General features: G+C 38.7%; 1 protein-coding gene across 1 annotated transcript; it reads left to right on the top strand.

The window, feature by feature from the left end:
- Positions 1–1,958: 1,958 nt before the first annotated feature.
- LOC100971080 (olfactory receptor 5F1) lies at positions 1,959–3,274 on the top strand. Its single transcript, XM_008964093.2, has one exon. The coding sequence runs from the start codon at positions 2,330–2,332 to the stop codon at positions 3,272–3,274; it is 945 nt and encodes a 314-aa protein (XP_008962341.2). The 5' UTR covers positions 1,959–2,329.
- The last annotated feature ends 12,726 nt before the right edge of the window (positions 3,275–16,000 follow it).

Below are 16,000 nucleotides of genomic sequence, written 5' to 3'. Positions count from 1 at the left end.
CATAGGTCTTGATGGCATTGTATTAGTCCATTCTCACACTGCTAATAAAGACGTACCTAAGACTAGGTAATTTATAAAGGAAAGAAGTTCAATTGAATCACAGTTAAGCATGGCTGGAGAGGCCTCAGGGAACTTACAATCATGGCAGAAGGGGAAGCAAACATATTCTTCTTCACATGGCAGCAGCAAGGAGAAGTAGAATGAGCAAGAGAGTGAAAAGTCCCTTATAAAACCATCAGATCTCATGGGAACTCACACACTATCACAAAAGAACAGCATTAGGGTAACCACTCCCATGATTCAATTACCTCCCATGGTGTCCCTCCTATGACATGTGAGGATTATGGAAACTACAATTCAAGATGAGATTTGGGTAGGGACACAGCAAAACCATATCAGACATGATGGTGAGATCTTTAAAAGTCAACTTTTTAACCAATTTCTTGCATTATGTTAGAGGCCTCCCTTTAGATGCTGATGTCTCCTACATGCTTTGAAGATTGGAGGATTAGATTCACTATGAGATATACATACACACACGCTACATATACACATACACGCAAACATACACACACATATATACCCATATAAGCTAAAATGGAGCATGATAGGAAATAGCGAGCTAGGTATTACTTCTTTATGTTGAAGATTGTGTTCAAGTTTATTCCTCTACTTACCAACAGTTTATCTTTGGGGAAGTTGTTTAACAGATTAAAGCCTTACTTTTTTCATCTACAAAATGTGCGAATAATAATGTCAACCTGAAAGACTGGTTGAGAGAAGTAATTGAGAATTTAAACAAAATAATTAACATAGCAATTGCTGCATTATGAGTTCCCTATGCAAATAGACTCTCTTTGCATTTGAATACCCAATGTAGTATATTTTACATTGTCTTCTTTTTGAATTTAGATCTAGAAAATCCATAGCTTCATGTCTTTGCAGGATCAGAATCACAAATAGTAATGGCAAAAACCAACACAATTTCAAAATCATAAATATATAATAATTTTTAAATCTATTGTGCTATTTGCTCAGGTTATAGCATTTCTTTAAAAATCATACAATAGATATTTATTAACTACCCTTTCTCACTACCTTTATACAGGAAAATAGCTGAATTTTAAGTCACACCGAAAAAAAGAGGGGTGCACCCACACACTAAAATGGCACAGGGGGAGAACGATAGTTTAGTCACGCACTTAGAATAAGCTAAAAATACAGACACAGAGAGAGTCAGTGTAGATAGACAATTAAAAACTATTTTCCAGAGGTCACAAACCGCTTTATGATGTAAGACTTTCATAATGTCTGATTCCATACATCTCTATGTGATCATATTATATTTAATATTGTTTTGAGACAGAGCTCCTGCCTGTAGAGAATTGACTCTGCAATTAATAGCTATAATCTACTCCCCATGGTTACCCTGTCTTCTTGGAGAAAAACAAAATACAAGTGCAGTAACAAGTATTTAATCATAAGGCATCTTAAGATTTTACTAATAGATAATTCAATTTTCCACTGTATTTTTTAAATTAAATTTTCTTCTTTTATTTTTAAGTTCCAACTAAGAAACTCTGATTAAAAAAAAAAATTAGTTACTTACTTAGGTAAGTAGCCATCTGGGGAGGAAGTTTTAAAGATTTGGTAATGTTATTAAGTAAGGTGGATAGGTACCCTGTCGGCTGCTTCTTGGAATTAACTTGATAATGGACATTGTAGTATAACAATCATTTGGTTTACTTTTAAAACATCACTAAATTATTTTTAAGGATACAATAGATGTGAAAATATTGATTATTTGAAATGGTCACTCTTTTTGCTGCTTAGGGCTACACATAAGCCATTCTCAAGAGATAAAGTATGAATTTTGGAGTTGAAGAATGTACAGAGTGATTTTGAGAAAATTAAAAAAGAATGCATTTGAGTTAAATTCACATACCTGCTCTGAGAATGGGAGAAATTTTAGCAAGAATATTTTTATTATTTTACATTTTGGATGTGGGCTAGTATAGAAACAATAGAACAAAGTATTTGCATTCGCAGAAATAGAGTACGTGGACTTCAGCCAGTGATTTGAGAAGCCTACAACTCCAATTCAATACAATCAATTGTTTATTATATGTAAATGCTTACCCATGGGTCCTCTAATATTCCTCTTACTTCAGTTATTCCAGTAATTATGACATATTATTCTAGGTTTTTGTTTACTTCTTTGCCATATGTGACTGTCCTATTAACACTTCTTTTTTTTTTTTTTGTAAACTTTTAGAGAGGAAAATATGTGCAACTAATACAAAGTTTACACAAAATATATTTCTCATAAATGACCAGAAAAAATTATACCTCACTGACTGAGTTCGTCCTATTGGGATTAGCAGACACGCTGGAGCTACAGATTATCCTCTTTTTGTTTTTTCTTGTGATTTATACACTTACAGTACTGGGAAATCTCGGGATGATCCTCTTAATCAGGATCGATTCCCAGCTTCACACACCCATGTATTTCTTCCTGGCTAACCTGTCCTTTGTGGACGTTTGTTACTCAACCACCATCACCCCAAAGATGCTGGCAGATTTATTATCAGAGAAGAAAACCATCTCTTTTGCTGGCTGCTTCCTACAGATGTACTTCTTTATCGCCCTGGCAACAACCGAATGCATCCTCTTTGGGTTAATGGCCTATGACCGGTATGTGGCCATATGTCGCCCGCTGCTTTACTCCTTGATCATGTCCAGGACCGTCTGCCTAAAAATGGCAGCCGGGGCTTTTGCTGCAGAGTTGCTGAACTCCATGGTCAACACTAGCTATGTCAGCAGCTTGTCATTCTGTGGCTCCAATGTCATCCATCACTTCTTCTGCGACAGCCCCCCACTTTTCAAGCTCTCTTGTTCTGACACAATCCTGAAAGAAAGCATAAGTTCTATTTTGGCTGGTGTGAATATTGTGGGGACTTTGCTTGTCATCCTCTCCTCCTACTCCTACATTCTCTTCTCCATTTTTTCTATGCATTCAGGGGAGGGGAGGCACAGAGCTTTCTCCACGTATGCCTCTCACCTGACAGCCATAATTCTGTTCTATGCCACCTGCATCTATACTTACCTGAGACCTAGTTCCAGCTACTCCCTGAATCAGGACAAAGTGGCTTCTGTGTTCTACACAGTGGTGATCCCCATGTTGAATCCTCTGATCTACAGCCTCAGGAATGAGGAAGTAAAGAAGGCTTTAGCGAATGTAATTAGCAGGAAAAGGATCTCTTCCTTTCTGTGATTGTTTGGCTAAAAATCTGAACTAAAGAGCATATTTTAGTTACTTTCAAAGTCTAGTTTATACCTACTTTTTTATTAGAATATTTTCTCAGTAAACACATTCTGTTAATAGTTGTATCCAGTTAGGGATAAAGAAAGTTACCAAACTGATTCAAGATCATGGCATGTTGACTTTACTATGATTCTATATATCTTTGTTAGGTTCTCCAAAATAATGAATATTTTTAAATGAAATCTTATCTAGAAATCAAATGGAATATATGTTTACAGACCAAAGCCACAATGATACATGAAACTGGAAATATAAAATAATTTCTATTATCCATTCATTTTTTTCTTATGCATTATTTTTCACCATTTATGATTTTTAAGGGATTGTTAAATATCACATAGGTGAGAAATGCTATAAGTTTAATATATATTTCTCCTTTGTATTCACTGAACTACTTCTTGGAGGAATAAAATCAAATTTTAGGACTATAGTTTTAATAGGAATTCTAAACGCTCCCTTTTTTTTTACCTCCTCTCTCTCTCTGCCTCTCTGTCTTTCTCTCTCTCTCTCTCACACACACACACACATGCATGAGTGTATTTAAAGAATGTGAGTTTCTGCAAAAATGTGCTATCAAGAAAACTCTAATTAGTATGCATCAATTACAGCTATTCTTTTATTCTCTTTCATTCTGCTCCAAATTTTCTAGCCCTGTCTCTCCCTCTTTCCTTGAGACAGACACATTCAGAAAGACACATGCACACATGTTCAAGTGCTGCAAAGATTTTAATCATTGCATAGTTGCAAGTGATAGATTAATATTCGGTGAATGAATCTGACAGATATTCTTCAAAATAAGTTCTTGGAATTTCTGTTCACAAAAGTCTTTTCTCAATTGCAATGATGTATTAATTGAAAATGGTATTTGTATTAAATGTAGGCATTAATAATGTGGAGATAAACAGGAAGTTGCCTTGGTAGAACTCTGAAAGAAGCTGAGTTGGGGCTGTGGCTTGGTAAGGAGACAGACACTTTTATGGAGGGAAATTCCCCATGGCTCTTGCTCTTGACCTTGTCAGTGAATTTGCACCTGATAGAAGTGGCGATGTTCACATCATCTGGGATGTGGGCACAGCAGACACTATGGCCTGTCACAAAATGTTGCCCACCTCCACCATCTTATTTCCCTCAATGGTTCATTTGGGTGAATTTGGCCAGATAGATGTTCACGAATAATTTGGTGTTGTCTATGCACCTACAGATTATTCTCTCACCTTACTGGACCACAGTGGTTACCGCGCCCTGGAGCCCTGTCCACTAAGCAGCTCACCTACGGTTTCCATACCAGCTGACCGCTGTATTATCTCTGCCTCCCCTGTACTGGTATGATTTAATGGAATCACATATGGGACTAAAATATTGTACAAGTAAATGCTTATATTTCTTTTGATGTAGAACTTAGAAACAATGTTTGGGAGATGAAATCCAGTTATTTTGAGATTCGGCGCTTTAGACGTGTTTTGAGCTGTGCTCCCTACCCTCTAATTCAAGTCTCTTATGTCTAAACTCACAAAGTCTACAAATATTTTAAAATCAAGAGCTCTTATCACTTGGTTATTTTGCTTAGTTTTTAATTCATTGAATGTGTACTTTTTTTTTAATTAAAGTTTTAGGGTACATGTGCACATTGTGCAGGTTAGTTACATATGTATACATGTGCCATGCGGGTGCGCTGCACCCACTAACTCGTCATCTAGCATTAGGTATATCTCCTAATGCTATCCCTCCCTCCTCTCCCCTCCCCCCAGCCCACAACAGTCCCCAGAGTGTGATATTCCTTTTCCTGTGTCCATGTGATTTCATTGTTCAATTCCCACCTATGAGTGAGAATATGCGGTGTTTAGTTTTTTGTTCTTGCGATAGTTTACTGAGAATGATGATTTCCAATTTCATCCATGTCCCTACAAAGGACATGAACTCATCATTTTTTATGGCTGCATAGTATTCCATGGTGTATATGTGCCACATTTTCTTAATCCAGTCTATCATTGTTGGACATTTGGGTTGGTTCCAAGTCTTTGCTATTGTGAATAATGCTGCAATAAACATACGTGTGCATGTGTCCTTATAGCAGCATGATTTATAGTCCTTTGGGTATATACCCAGTAATGGGATGGCTGGGTCAAATGGTACTTCCAGTTCTAGATCCCTGAGGAATCGCCACACTGACTTCCACAATGGTTGAACTAGTTTACAGTCCCACCAACAGTGTAAAAGTGTTCCTATTTCTCCACATCCTCTCCAGCACCTGTTGTTTCCTGACTTTTTAATGATTGCCATTGTAACTGGTGTGAGTTGGTATCTCATTGTGGTTTTGATTTGCATTTCTCTGATGGCCAGTGATCATGAGCATTTTTTCATATGTTTTTTGGTTGCATAAATGTCTTCTTTTGAGAAGTGTCTGTTCATGTCCTTCGCCCACTTTTTGATGGCGTTGTTTGTTTTTTTCTTGTAAATTTGTTTGAGTTCATTGTAGATTCTGGATATTAGCCCTTTGTCAGATGAGTAGGTTGCGAAAATTTTCTCCCATTTTGTAGGTTGCCTGTTCACTCTGATGGTAGTTTCTTTTGCTGTGCAGAAACTCTTTAGTTTAATTAGATCCCATTTGTCAATTTTGGCTTTTGTTGCCATTGCTTTTGATGTATTAGACATGAAGTCCTTGCCCATGCCTGTGTCCTGAATGGTAAAGCCTAGGTTTTCTTCTAGGGTTTCTATGGTTTCAGGTCTAATGTTTAAGTCTTTAATCCATCTTGAATTGATTTTTGTATAAGGTGTATGGGAGGGATCCAGTTTCAGCTTTCTACATATGGCTAGCCAGTTTTCCCAGCACCATTTATTAAACAGGGAATCCTTTCCCCATTGCTTGTTTTTCTCAGTTTGTCAAAGATCAGATAGTTGTAGATATGTGGTGTTATTTCTGATGGCTCTCTTCTGTTCCATTGATCTATATCTCTGTTTTGGTGCCAGTACCATGCTGTTTTGGTTACTGTAGCCTTGTAGTATAGTTTGAAGTCAGGTACTGTGATGCCTCCAGCTTTGTTCTTTTGGCTTAGGATTGACTTGGCGATGTGGGCTCTTTTTTGGTTCCATATGAACTTTAAAGTAGTTTTTTCCAATTCTGTGAAGAAAGGCATTGGTAGCTTGATGGGGATGGCATTGAATCTGTAAATTACCTTGGGTAGTATGGCCATTTTCACGATATTGATTCTTCCTACCCATAAGCATGGAATGTTCTTCCATTTCTTTGTATCCTCTTTTATTTCCTTGAGCAGTGGTTTGTAGTTCTTCTTGAAGAGGTCCTTCACATCCCTTGTAAGTTGGATTCCTAGGTATTTTATTCTCTTTGAAGCAATTGTGAATGGGAGTTCACTCATGATTTGGCTCTCTGTTTGTCTGTTATTGGTGTATAAGAATGCTTGTGATTTTTGTACATTGATTTTGTATCCTGAGACTTTGCTGAAGTTGCTTATCAGCTTAAGGAGATTTTGGGCTGAGACAAGGGGGTTTTCTAGATATACAATCATGTCGTCTGCAAACAGGGACAATTTGACTTCCTCTTTTCCTAATTGAATACCCTTTATTTCCTTCTCCTGCCTGATTGCCCTGGCCAGAACTTCCAACACTATGTTGAATAGGAGTGGTGAGAGAGGGCATCCCTGTCTTGTGCCAGTTTTCAAAGGGAATGCTTCCAGTTTTTGCCCATTCAGTATGATATTGGCTGTGGGTTTGTCATAGATAGCTCTGATTATTTTGAAAAACGTCCCATCAATACCTAATTTAGTGAGAGTTTTTAGCATGAAGCGTTGTTGAATTTTGTCAAAGGCCTTTTCTGCATCTATTGAGGTAATCATGTGGTTTTTGTCTTTGGCTCTGTTTATATGCTGGATTACATTTATTGATTTGCATATATTGAACCAGCCTTGCATCCCAGGGATGGAACCCACTTGATCATGGTGGATAAGCTTTTTGATGTGCTGCTGGATTCATTTTGCCAGTATTTTATTGAGGATTTTTGCATCAATGTTCATCAAGGATATTGGTCTAAAATTCTCTTTTTTTGTTGTGTCTCTGCCTGGCTTTGGTATCAGAATGACGCTGGCCTCATAAAAATAGTTAGGGAGGATTCCCTCTTTTTCTATTGATTGGAATAGTTTCAGAAGGAATGGTACCAGTTCCTCCTTGTACCTCTGGTAGAATTCGGCTGTGAATCCATCTGGCCTGGACTCTTTTTGGTTGGTAAGCTATTGATTATTGCCACAATTTCAGCTCCTGTTATTGTTCTATTCAGAGATTCAACTTCTTCCTGGTTTAGTCTTGGGAGAGTGTATGTGTTGAGGAATTTATCCATTTCTTCTGGATTTTCTAGTTCATTTGCATAGAGGTGTTTGTAGTATTCTCTGATGGTAGTTTGTATTTCTGTGGGATCGGTGGTGATATCCCCTTTATCATTTTTTATTGCATCTATTTGATTCTTCTCTCTTTTTTTCTTTATTAGTCTTGCTAGCGGTCTATCAATTTTGTTGATCCTTTCAAAAAACCAGCTCCTGGATTCATTAATTTTTTGAAGGGTTTTTTGTGTCTCTATTTCCTTCAGTTCTGCTCTGATTTTAGTTATTTCTTGCCTTCTGCTAGCTTTTGAATGTGTTTGCTCTTGCTTTTCTAGTTCTTTTAATTGTGATGTTAGGGTGTCAATTTTGGATCTTTCCTGCTTTCTCTTGTGGGCATTTAGTGCTATAAATTTCCCTCTACACACTGCTTTGAATGCGTCCCAGAGATTCTGGTATGTTGTGTCTTTGTTCTCGTTGGTTTCAAAGAATATCTTTATTTCTGCCTTCATTTCGTTATGTACCCAGTAGTCATTCAGGAGCAGGTTGTTCAGTTTCCATGCAGTTGAGCGGTTTTGAGTGAGATTCTTAATCCTGAGTTCTAGTTTGATTGCACTGTGGTCTGAGAGATAGTTTGTTATAATTTCTGTTCTTTTACATTTGCTGAGGAGAGCTTTACTTCCAAGTATGTGGTCAATTTTGGAATAGGTGTGGTGTGGTCTGAAAAAAATGTATATTCCATTGATTTGAGGTGGAGAGTTCTGTAGATGTCTATTAGGTCCACTTGGTGCAAGGGTGAGTTCAATTCCTGGGTATCCTTGTTGACTTTCTGTCTCGTTGATCTGTCTAATGTTGACAGTGGGGTGTTAAAGTCTCCCATTATTAATGTGTGGGAGTCTAAGTCTCTTTGTAGGTCACTCAGGACTTGCTTTATGAATCTGGGTGCTCCTGTATTGGGTGCATATATATTTAGGATAGTTAGCTCTTCTTGTTGAATTGATCTCTTTACCATTATATAATGGCCTTCTTTGTCTCTTTTGATCTTTGTTGGTTTAAAGTCTGTTTTATCAGAGACTAGGATTGCAACCCCTGCCTTTTTTTGTTTTCCATTTTCTTGGTAGATCTTCCTCCATCCTTTTATTTTGAGCCTTTGTGTGTCTCTGCACGTGAGATGGGTTTCCTGAATAAAGCACACTGATGGGTTTTGACTCTTTATCCAATTTGCCAGTCTGTGTCTTTTAATTGGAGCATTCAGTCCATTTACATTTAAAGTTAATATTGTTATGTGTGAATTTGATCCTGTCATTATGATGTTAGCTCATTCTTTTGCTGGTTAGTTGATGCAGTTTCTTCCTAGTCTGGATGGTCTTTACATTTTGGCATGATTTTGCAGCGGCTGGTACTGGTTGTTCCTTTTCATGTTTAGAGCTTCTTTCAGGAGCTCTTTTAGGGCAGGCCTGGTGGTGACAAAATCTCTCAGCATTTGCTTATCTGTAAAGTATTTTATTTCTCCTTCGCTTATGAAGCTTAGTTTGGCTGGATATGAAATTCTGGGTTGAAAATTCTTTTCTTTAAGAATGTTGAATATTGGCCCCCTCTCTCTTCTGGCTTGTAGGGTTTCTGCCGAGAGATCCGCTGTTAGTCTGATGGGCTTCCCTTTGAGGGTAACCCGACCTTTCTCTCTGGCTGCCCTTAACATTTTTTCCTTCATTTCAACTTTGGTGAATCTGACAATTATGTGTCTTGGAGTTGCTCTTCTCGAGGAGTATCTTTGTGGCATTCTCTGTATTTCCTGAATCTGAACGTTGGCCTGCCTTGCTAGATTGGGGAAGTTCTCCTGGATAATATCCTGCAGAGTGATTTCCAACTTGGTTCCATTCTCCCCATCGCTTTCAGGTACCCCAGTCAGATGTAGATTTGGTCTTTTCACTTAGTCCCATATTTCTTGGAGGCTTTGCTCATTTCTTTTTATTCTTTTTTCTCTAAACTTCCCTTCTTGCTTCATTTCATTCATTTCATCTTCCATCGCTGATACCCTTTCTTCCAGTTGATCGCATCAGCTCCTGAGTCTTCTGCATTCTTCACGTAGTTCTCAAGCCTTGGTTTTCAGCTCCATCAGCTCCTTTAAGCACTTCTATGTATTGGTTATTCTAGTTATACATTCTTCTAAATTTTTTTCAAAGTTTTCAACTTCTTTGCCTTTGGTTTGAATGTCCTCCCGTAGCTCAGAGTAATTTGATCATCTGAAGCCTTCTTCTCTCAGCTCGTCAAAGTCATTCTCCATCCAGCTTTGTTCCGTTGCTGGTGAGGAACTGCGTTCCTTTGGAGCAGGAGAGGCGCTCTACTTTTTAGTGTTTCCAGTTTTTCTGTTCTGTTTTTTCCCCATCTTTGTGTTTTTATCTACTTTTGGTCTTTGATGATGGTGATGTAGAGATGGGTTTTTGGTGTGGATGTTCTTTCTGTTTGTTAGTTTTCCTTCTAGCAGACAGGACCCTCAGCTGCAGGTCTGTTGGAATACCCTGCCGTGTGAGGTGTCAGTGTGCCCCTGCTGGGGGGTGCCTCCAAGTTAGGCTGCTCGGGTGTCAGGGGTCAGGGACCCACTTGAGGAGGCAGTCTGCCCGTTCTCAGATCTCCAGCTGTGTGCTGGGAGAACCACTGCTCTCTTCAAAGCTGTCAGACAGGGACATTTAAGTCTGCAGAGGTTACTGCTGTCTTTTTGTTTGTCTGTGCCCTGCCCCCAGAGGTGGAGCCTACAGAGGCAGGCAGGCCTCCTTGAGCTGTGGTGGGCTGCACCGAGTTGGAGCTTCCGGGCTGCTTTGTTTACCTAAGCAAGCCTGGGCAATGGCGGGCGCCCCTCCCCCAGCCTCGCTGCCGCCTTGCAGTTTGATCTCAGACTGCTGTGCTAGCAATCAGCGAGACTCCGTGGGCGCAGGACCCTCCGAGCCATGTGCGGGATATAATCTCGTGGTGCGCCGTTTTTCAAGCCCGTCAGAAAAGCACGGTATTCAGGTGGGAGTGACCCGATTTTCCAGGAGCCGTCCGTCACCCCTTGAATGTGTACTCTTTATGTAAATTTAATTGTTTACCTGATTCATCAGATTTATATTAGTTATTATGTTTTCTTGCATATTGTTCAATGCATTTGTGTAAAACAAATTTCCTAATATTTTTATTTTATTTAACCCAAAAGAAACTTAACTTGTAAAAGCATTAAGAAACTGCTAATTATTGTATTGAATGTGATTTTCTCATCTTCTTTCTTTGGAAACTAACAGTATTTCTGAAACCCTCTCTTATAAAGACAATAGTTTAGTCTCTTTGTTATGCAACTATCTCTATTGCATTCCAATTTTTCTTTCTTTCTTTTTTCTTTTCAGACGGAGTCTCGCTTTGTCGCCCAGGCTGGAGTGCAGTGGCGTGATCTCGGCTCACTGCAGCCTCCACCTCCCTGGTTCAAACAATTCCTGCCTCAGCCTCCCGAGTAGCTGGGACTATAGGCTCCCGCCACCGTGCCGGGATAATTTTTGTATTTTTTAGTAGAGACGGGGTTTCACCATATTGACCAGGCTGGTCTCGGACCCTTGTCCTTGTGATCTGCCTGCCTCAGCCTCTCAAAGTGCTGGGATTACAGGTGTGAGCCACCGTGCCAAGCCCAACTTTTCTAATTTCTAGTCTTTTCTTTCATTTAGGTGTTTATTGTTACCACATTCTCAAAATTTGCAGCTATCAACCAATGTTTTGCCTCATTTAATGGTTTTTGAATAATTTATTTGTTAAAATTATGCTATTGGCTATGTTGAGTCAATTTCTTCATCAGTAATTAGATAAGGCCAAGTGGAAACTAGTTTTCAAAATCTGTGAAGATCCCAAAGTTAGAAAAGTAAGCAAACAAGCTGGAAAGAATGATAGAATCAAGATTCAAGGATTACCTATATCCAAATAACCCCCAAAATAAAATTATATTAATAGATGGAGACCTACATTCAGGCACAAAATGAATAGAAATCCTGTGTTATTAGTATGTAATACCAAGTTTAGATTTAGTTTATTAAATAAAAACTAATGTGCACAATGTGATTTTCATTGGTCTATTAAGATGTGAAATTAAAGATTTGTAAATTATTAAAGGTTAGTATCTAGATTAATGAAGTAATTCATTTAAATTTACATAAGTCAAATAAAATAAAAATAGTGGATTAATTCATAGGCAACATGCTTCAAGGTACACTTCAGGTGTCTACATGAAAATTCAAATACAAAGTAGGTAAATTTTGAGAATATGTAATCTGTAAAAGAGGAATATTCAAATAAATAGCTTTACTGAAAATACATAGAGTGCTTGTGTCTAATGAAATTTCTCGTGTCAGAAAGCGGAAAAGTGGTCATTCATTATTAAACTTAGATATAATTTTCTGCTTTGGCTAAGTAATTGGTATGTGTTAGATTTTTTTTTCGGAGGGTTTGGGTCGGGGGACGGAGTCTCTGTCATCCAGGCTGGAGTGCAGTGGCCCTATCTCGGCTCACTGCAAGCTCCGCCTCCCAGGTTCACGCCATTCTCCTGCCTCAGCCTCCAGAGTAGCTGGGACGACAGGCGCCCGCCACCATGCCTGGCTAATCTTTTTTTAAATAGTTTTAGTAGAGACGGGGTTTCACCGTGTTAGCCAGGATGGTCTGGATCTCCTGACCTCGTGATCCGCCCGCCTCGACCTCCCAAAATGCTGGGATTACAGGCGTGAGCCACTGCGCCCGGCCGGTATGTGCTATCTTTATAAATTTCTTTTTTTATTTTTATTTTAATATTACTGTAAAACAGTGCACATATGCTTGTAATATCCCTGAGCTTCAGAAGACTTCTTGGGATGTGTCATCCATTTAACAAAATTATTTTCCCCATATTTGTTAGTAAAGCATGAGATGATAAATATTAATTAAGGAACTCCAAGGCATTCTGAGGTGCAAGCAGGAGAGAAACCTGATAAAATCTTTATCAAAAACACTGAGTTTCTGAATTGGGCTCAAAACTCTCAGCCTCCTAAATTTGTATGATTATTTTAACTATGTATTGTAACACAAATAAATAAAATGGAATTTATTAGCTAAATTTCTTTCAGGGCATGTCAGATTCATTAACACACTGCTAAGAGAAACAGAGAAATGAAAAAAAAAAAAGAGGCACAAACTTGGTGAGGACTAGAATAGAAGGTTTATTAAGTTGGGAAACAGAACGCTTATAAACAGCAGACAAATATGAAATAAATATTGAGATTTTAATTTACAGATTATAAAATCATCATGTCCAAGTCATGTGTTATGGATGAGGAATGTTGTCAGAATTATCTGAAATGCCAGATCTCGTGAATGTTAGTGAAAAGACACAAACAAACAAAAAACACTAAAGAGCGAATGAAAATGACCTCTCTGTGGCTGACTGTAATGATACGGCTTTCTCCCCCCAGTATTCAGGCCCTTGAGAGTCTCTCTGAACCTGTTCTGGTTTTGGAAACGGCCAGATGAAAAACAGAAACAGTAGGGCCCAAGAGAACCAAGTAATATGAACTCAGAGAAAGGAGCCAATAGAGATAAGAAGAAAAGTTACAAACATCAAACTCGATTTTATTTATTTTTAAATCTTTAAACATTTTTAAATTGATATGAATAATTATTTAGGAAGTTCATGTGATATTTTGATACATGCATAAAATGTATAATGATCAAATCAGTATATTTAAGATACTCATCCCCTCAAATATTTATCATTTCTTTGTGTTGAGAACATTTCAAACATTCTCTTCTAGCTATTTAGAAACATACAGTAAATTATTATTATTATTATTATTATTTTATTTATTTATTTATTTTGAGATGGAGTCTCGCTCTGTCACCCAGGCTGGAGTGCAGTGGCGCAATCTTGGCTCACTGCAAGCTCCGCCTCCCAGGTTCACGCCAATTCTTCTGCCTCAGCCTCCAGAGTAGCTGGGACTACAGGCGCCCACCACCACGCCCTGCTAATTTTTTGTATTTCTAGTAGGGACGGGGTTTCACCGTGTTAGCCAGGATGGTCTCGATCTCCTGACGTCGTGATCCAGCCACCTCGGCCTCCCAAAGTGAGTAAATTATTTTTAACTGTAGTTTCCCTATTCTACTATTTAATACTAGAATCCACTCCTCCTATCTGACTGTACGTTTGTACCCATTTACCTGCCTCTCTCTACCCCTGCTCCCCACACAAACTCTTCCCAGCCTCTGGTATCCACAATACTACCCTTTACTTCCATGAGACCCACATTTTTCATTCTTTGCCCACCTGGATATTAGGAACAATATCAAGGGGGCGGGGGGAGGTGGATGGAAAACACCAGCTATATTGAGAGTTATGTCAGTCGCTCCCCCTTTGGATATTAGAAACAATACCACAGAAGGGACGTACTCTTCCTGCGATATAGGGAGTAGCATCATCCTCTTCTTCCCTGGATACTATGAACAATATCACAGGAGGAGTGTACACCTTCTGCGATATTGGGGGTAATATTATCCACTCCCGCCCTGAATATTAGAAAAAGTATCACAGGGGGGTGTACACCCCTGCGATATTGGCAGTAATATCATCCTCTCAATCCAGGGAATTACGAACAAGATCACGGGGTGGGGAGGTGTACACCCCTGCGATATTGGGAGTAATATCATCCTCCCCCAACCTGGATATTAGCAACAAGATCACAGAGGGGGTGTACACAACCTGCGATATTGGAAGTAATAAGATCCTCTCTCCGCCGGATACTAGGAAAAATATCACAGCGCGAGTGTACATTTCCTAGGCTGTTGGGAGTAATATCATTCTTTTCCTCTCTGGATATTAGTAACAATACCACAAGGGTGCTTTACATTTCCTTCGATATTGGGAGTAATATCATCCTCTCCCCGTTTGAGTATTAGGAACAATATCCCAAAGGGGTGTCCACCCTCTGCGATATTGAGAGTAATATCATCCTTTATTTCCCTGGATATGAGAAACAATATCACAAAAAGGTGAACACCCCCTGCAATATTGGGAGTAATATTTTCTCTTTCACGGGACATTAGAAACAATATCACAGGGGATGTTTACACAACCTGTGATATTGGTAGTAATATCATTCTCTACCCCCCAGAATATTACCAACAATATCACAGGGGTGGTGTAAACCTCCTGCGATATTGGGAGTAATATCATCCTTTCCACCCCTGGATATTAAGAACAATATCACAGAAGGGGGTACATCCCCAGTGATATTGGGAATAATGTCATCATCTCCTTCCCTGGAAATTAGGAACAATATCACAGAGGGGGGGCGGTGTACACCTTCTGTGCTATTGGAACTAATATCATCTTCTCTCCCCCTAGATATTAGGAACAATGTCACACATGGTGTACACCTTCTGTGATATTAGGCAGAATATTACAGGGTGCACACCCACTGTGACTTTAGGAGAAATATGTCCCTAAAATGTTACAAATAATATCACAGCGTATACAGTAATATCTCCCTAGAATATTACAGATAATATCACAGGGTGTATACCCACTCTGATATTAGGAGTAATATCTAGGATATTATAAATAATATCACAGGGGGTACACCCACTGTGATAATAGGAGGAATACCTCCCTAGGATATTACGAATAACATCACAGAATGTACACCCATGGTGCGCAACCACTGTGATATTAGGAGTAATATCTACCTAGGATATAGTGAATAACAGCACAGCATATACACACATGATGTACACCCACTGTGATATTAGGAGAAATATCTCCCTAGGATATTATGAGTAACATCACAAAGCATACACAGATGGTGTTCACCCACTGTGATATTAGGAGAAATATCTCTCTAGATTATTACTAATTATATCACAGAGTGTACACCCACTGTAATATCAGGAGTAATATCTTCCTAGGGTATTAAGAATAATTTCACAAGGTGTACACACATGGTGTATACCCACTGTGATATTAGGTGTAATATCTACCTAGTGTATTAAAATAATATCACAGGATGTACACCCACTCTGATATTAGAAGTAATATTATTCTAGGTTATTAAGAATAACATCACAGGGTGTAAAAATATGGTGTACACTCACTGTGATATTAGGAGTTGTATCTCCATAAGATATTATGAATAATATCAGAGGGTATACACCCACTGTAATGTTAGGAGTAATATCTCCCTAGGATATTACAAATAACATCACAGGGTGCACACCCACTGTGATATTAGGAGCAATATCTTTCTAGGATTGCCCACTATGATATTAGAAGCAGTATCTCCCTAGGATATCAAAAATAATATCGCAGGGTGTACAA

This window comes from Pan paniscus, chromosome 9, assembly GCF_029289425.2.
Source record: "Pan paniscus chromosome 9, NHGRI_mPanPan1-v2.0_pri, whole genome shotgun sequence".
NCBI lineage: Eukaryota > Metazoa > Chordata > Mammalia > Primates > Hominidae > Pan > Pan paniscus.
This window is presented reverse-complemented; position numbering and strand designations above follow the sequence as displayed.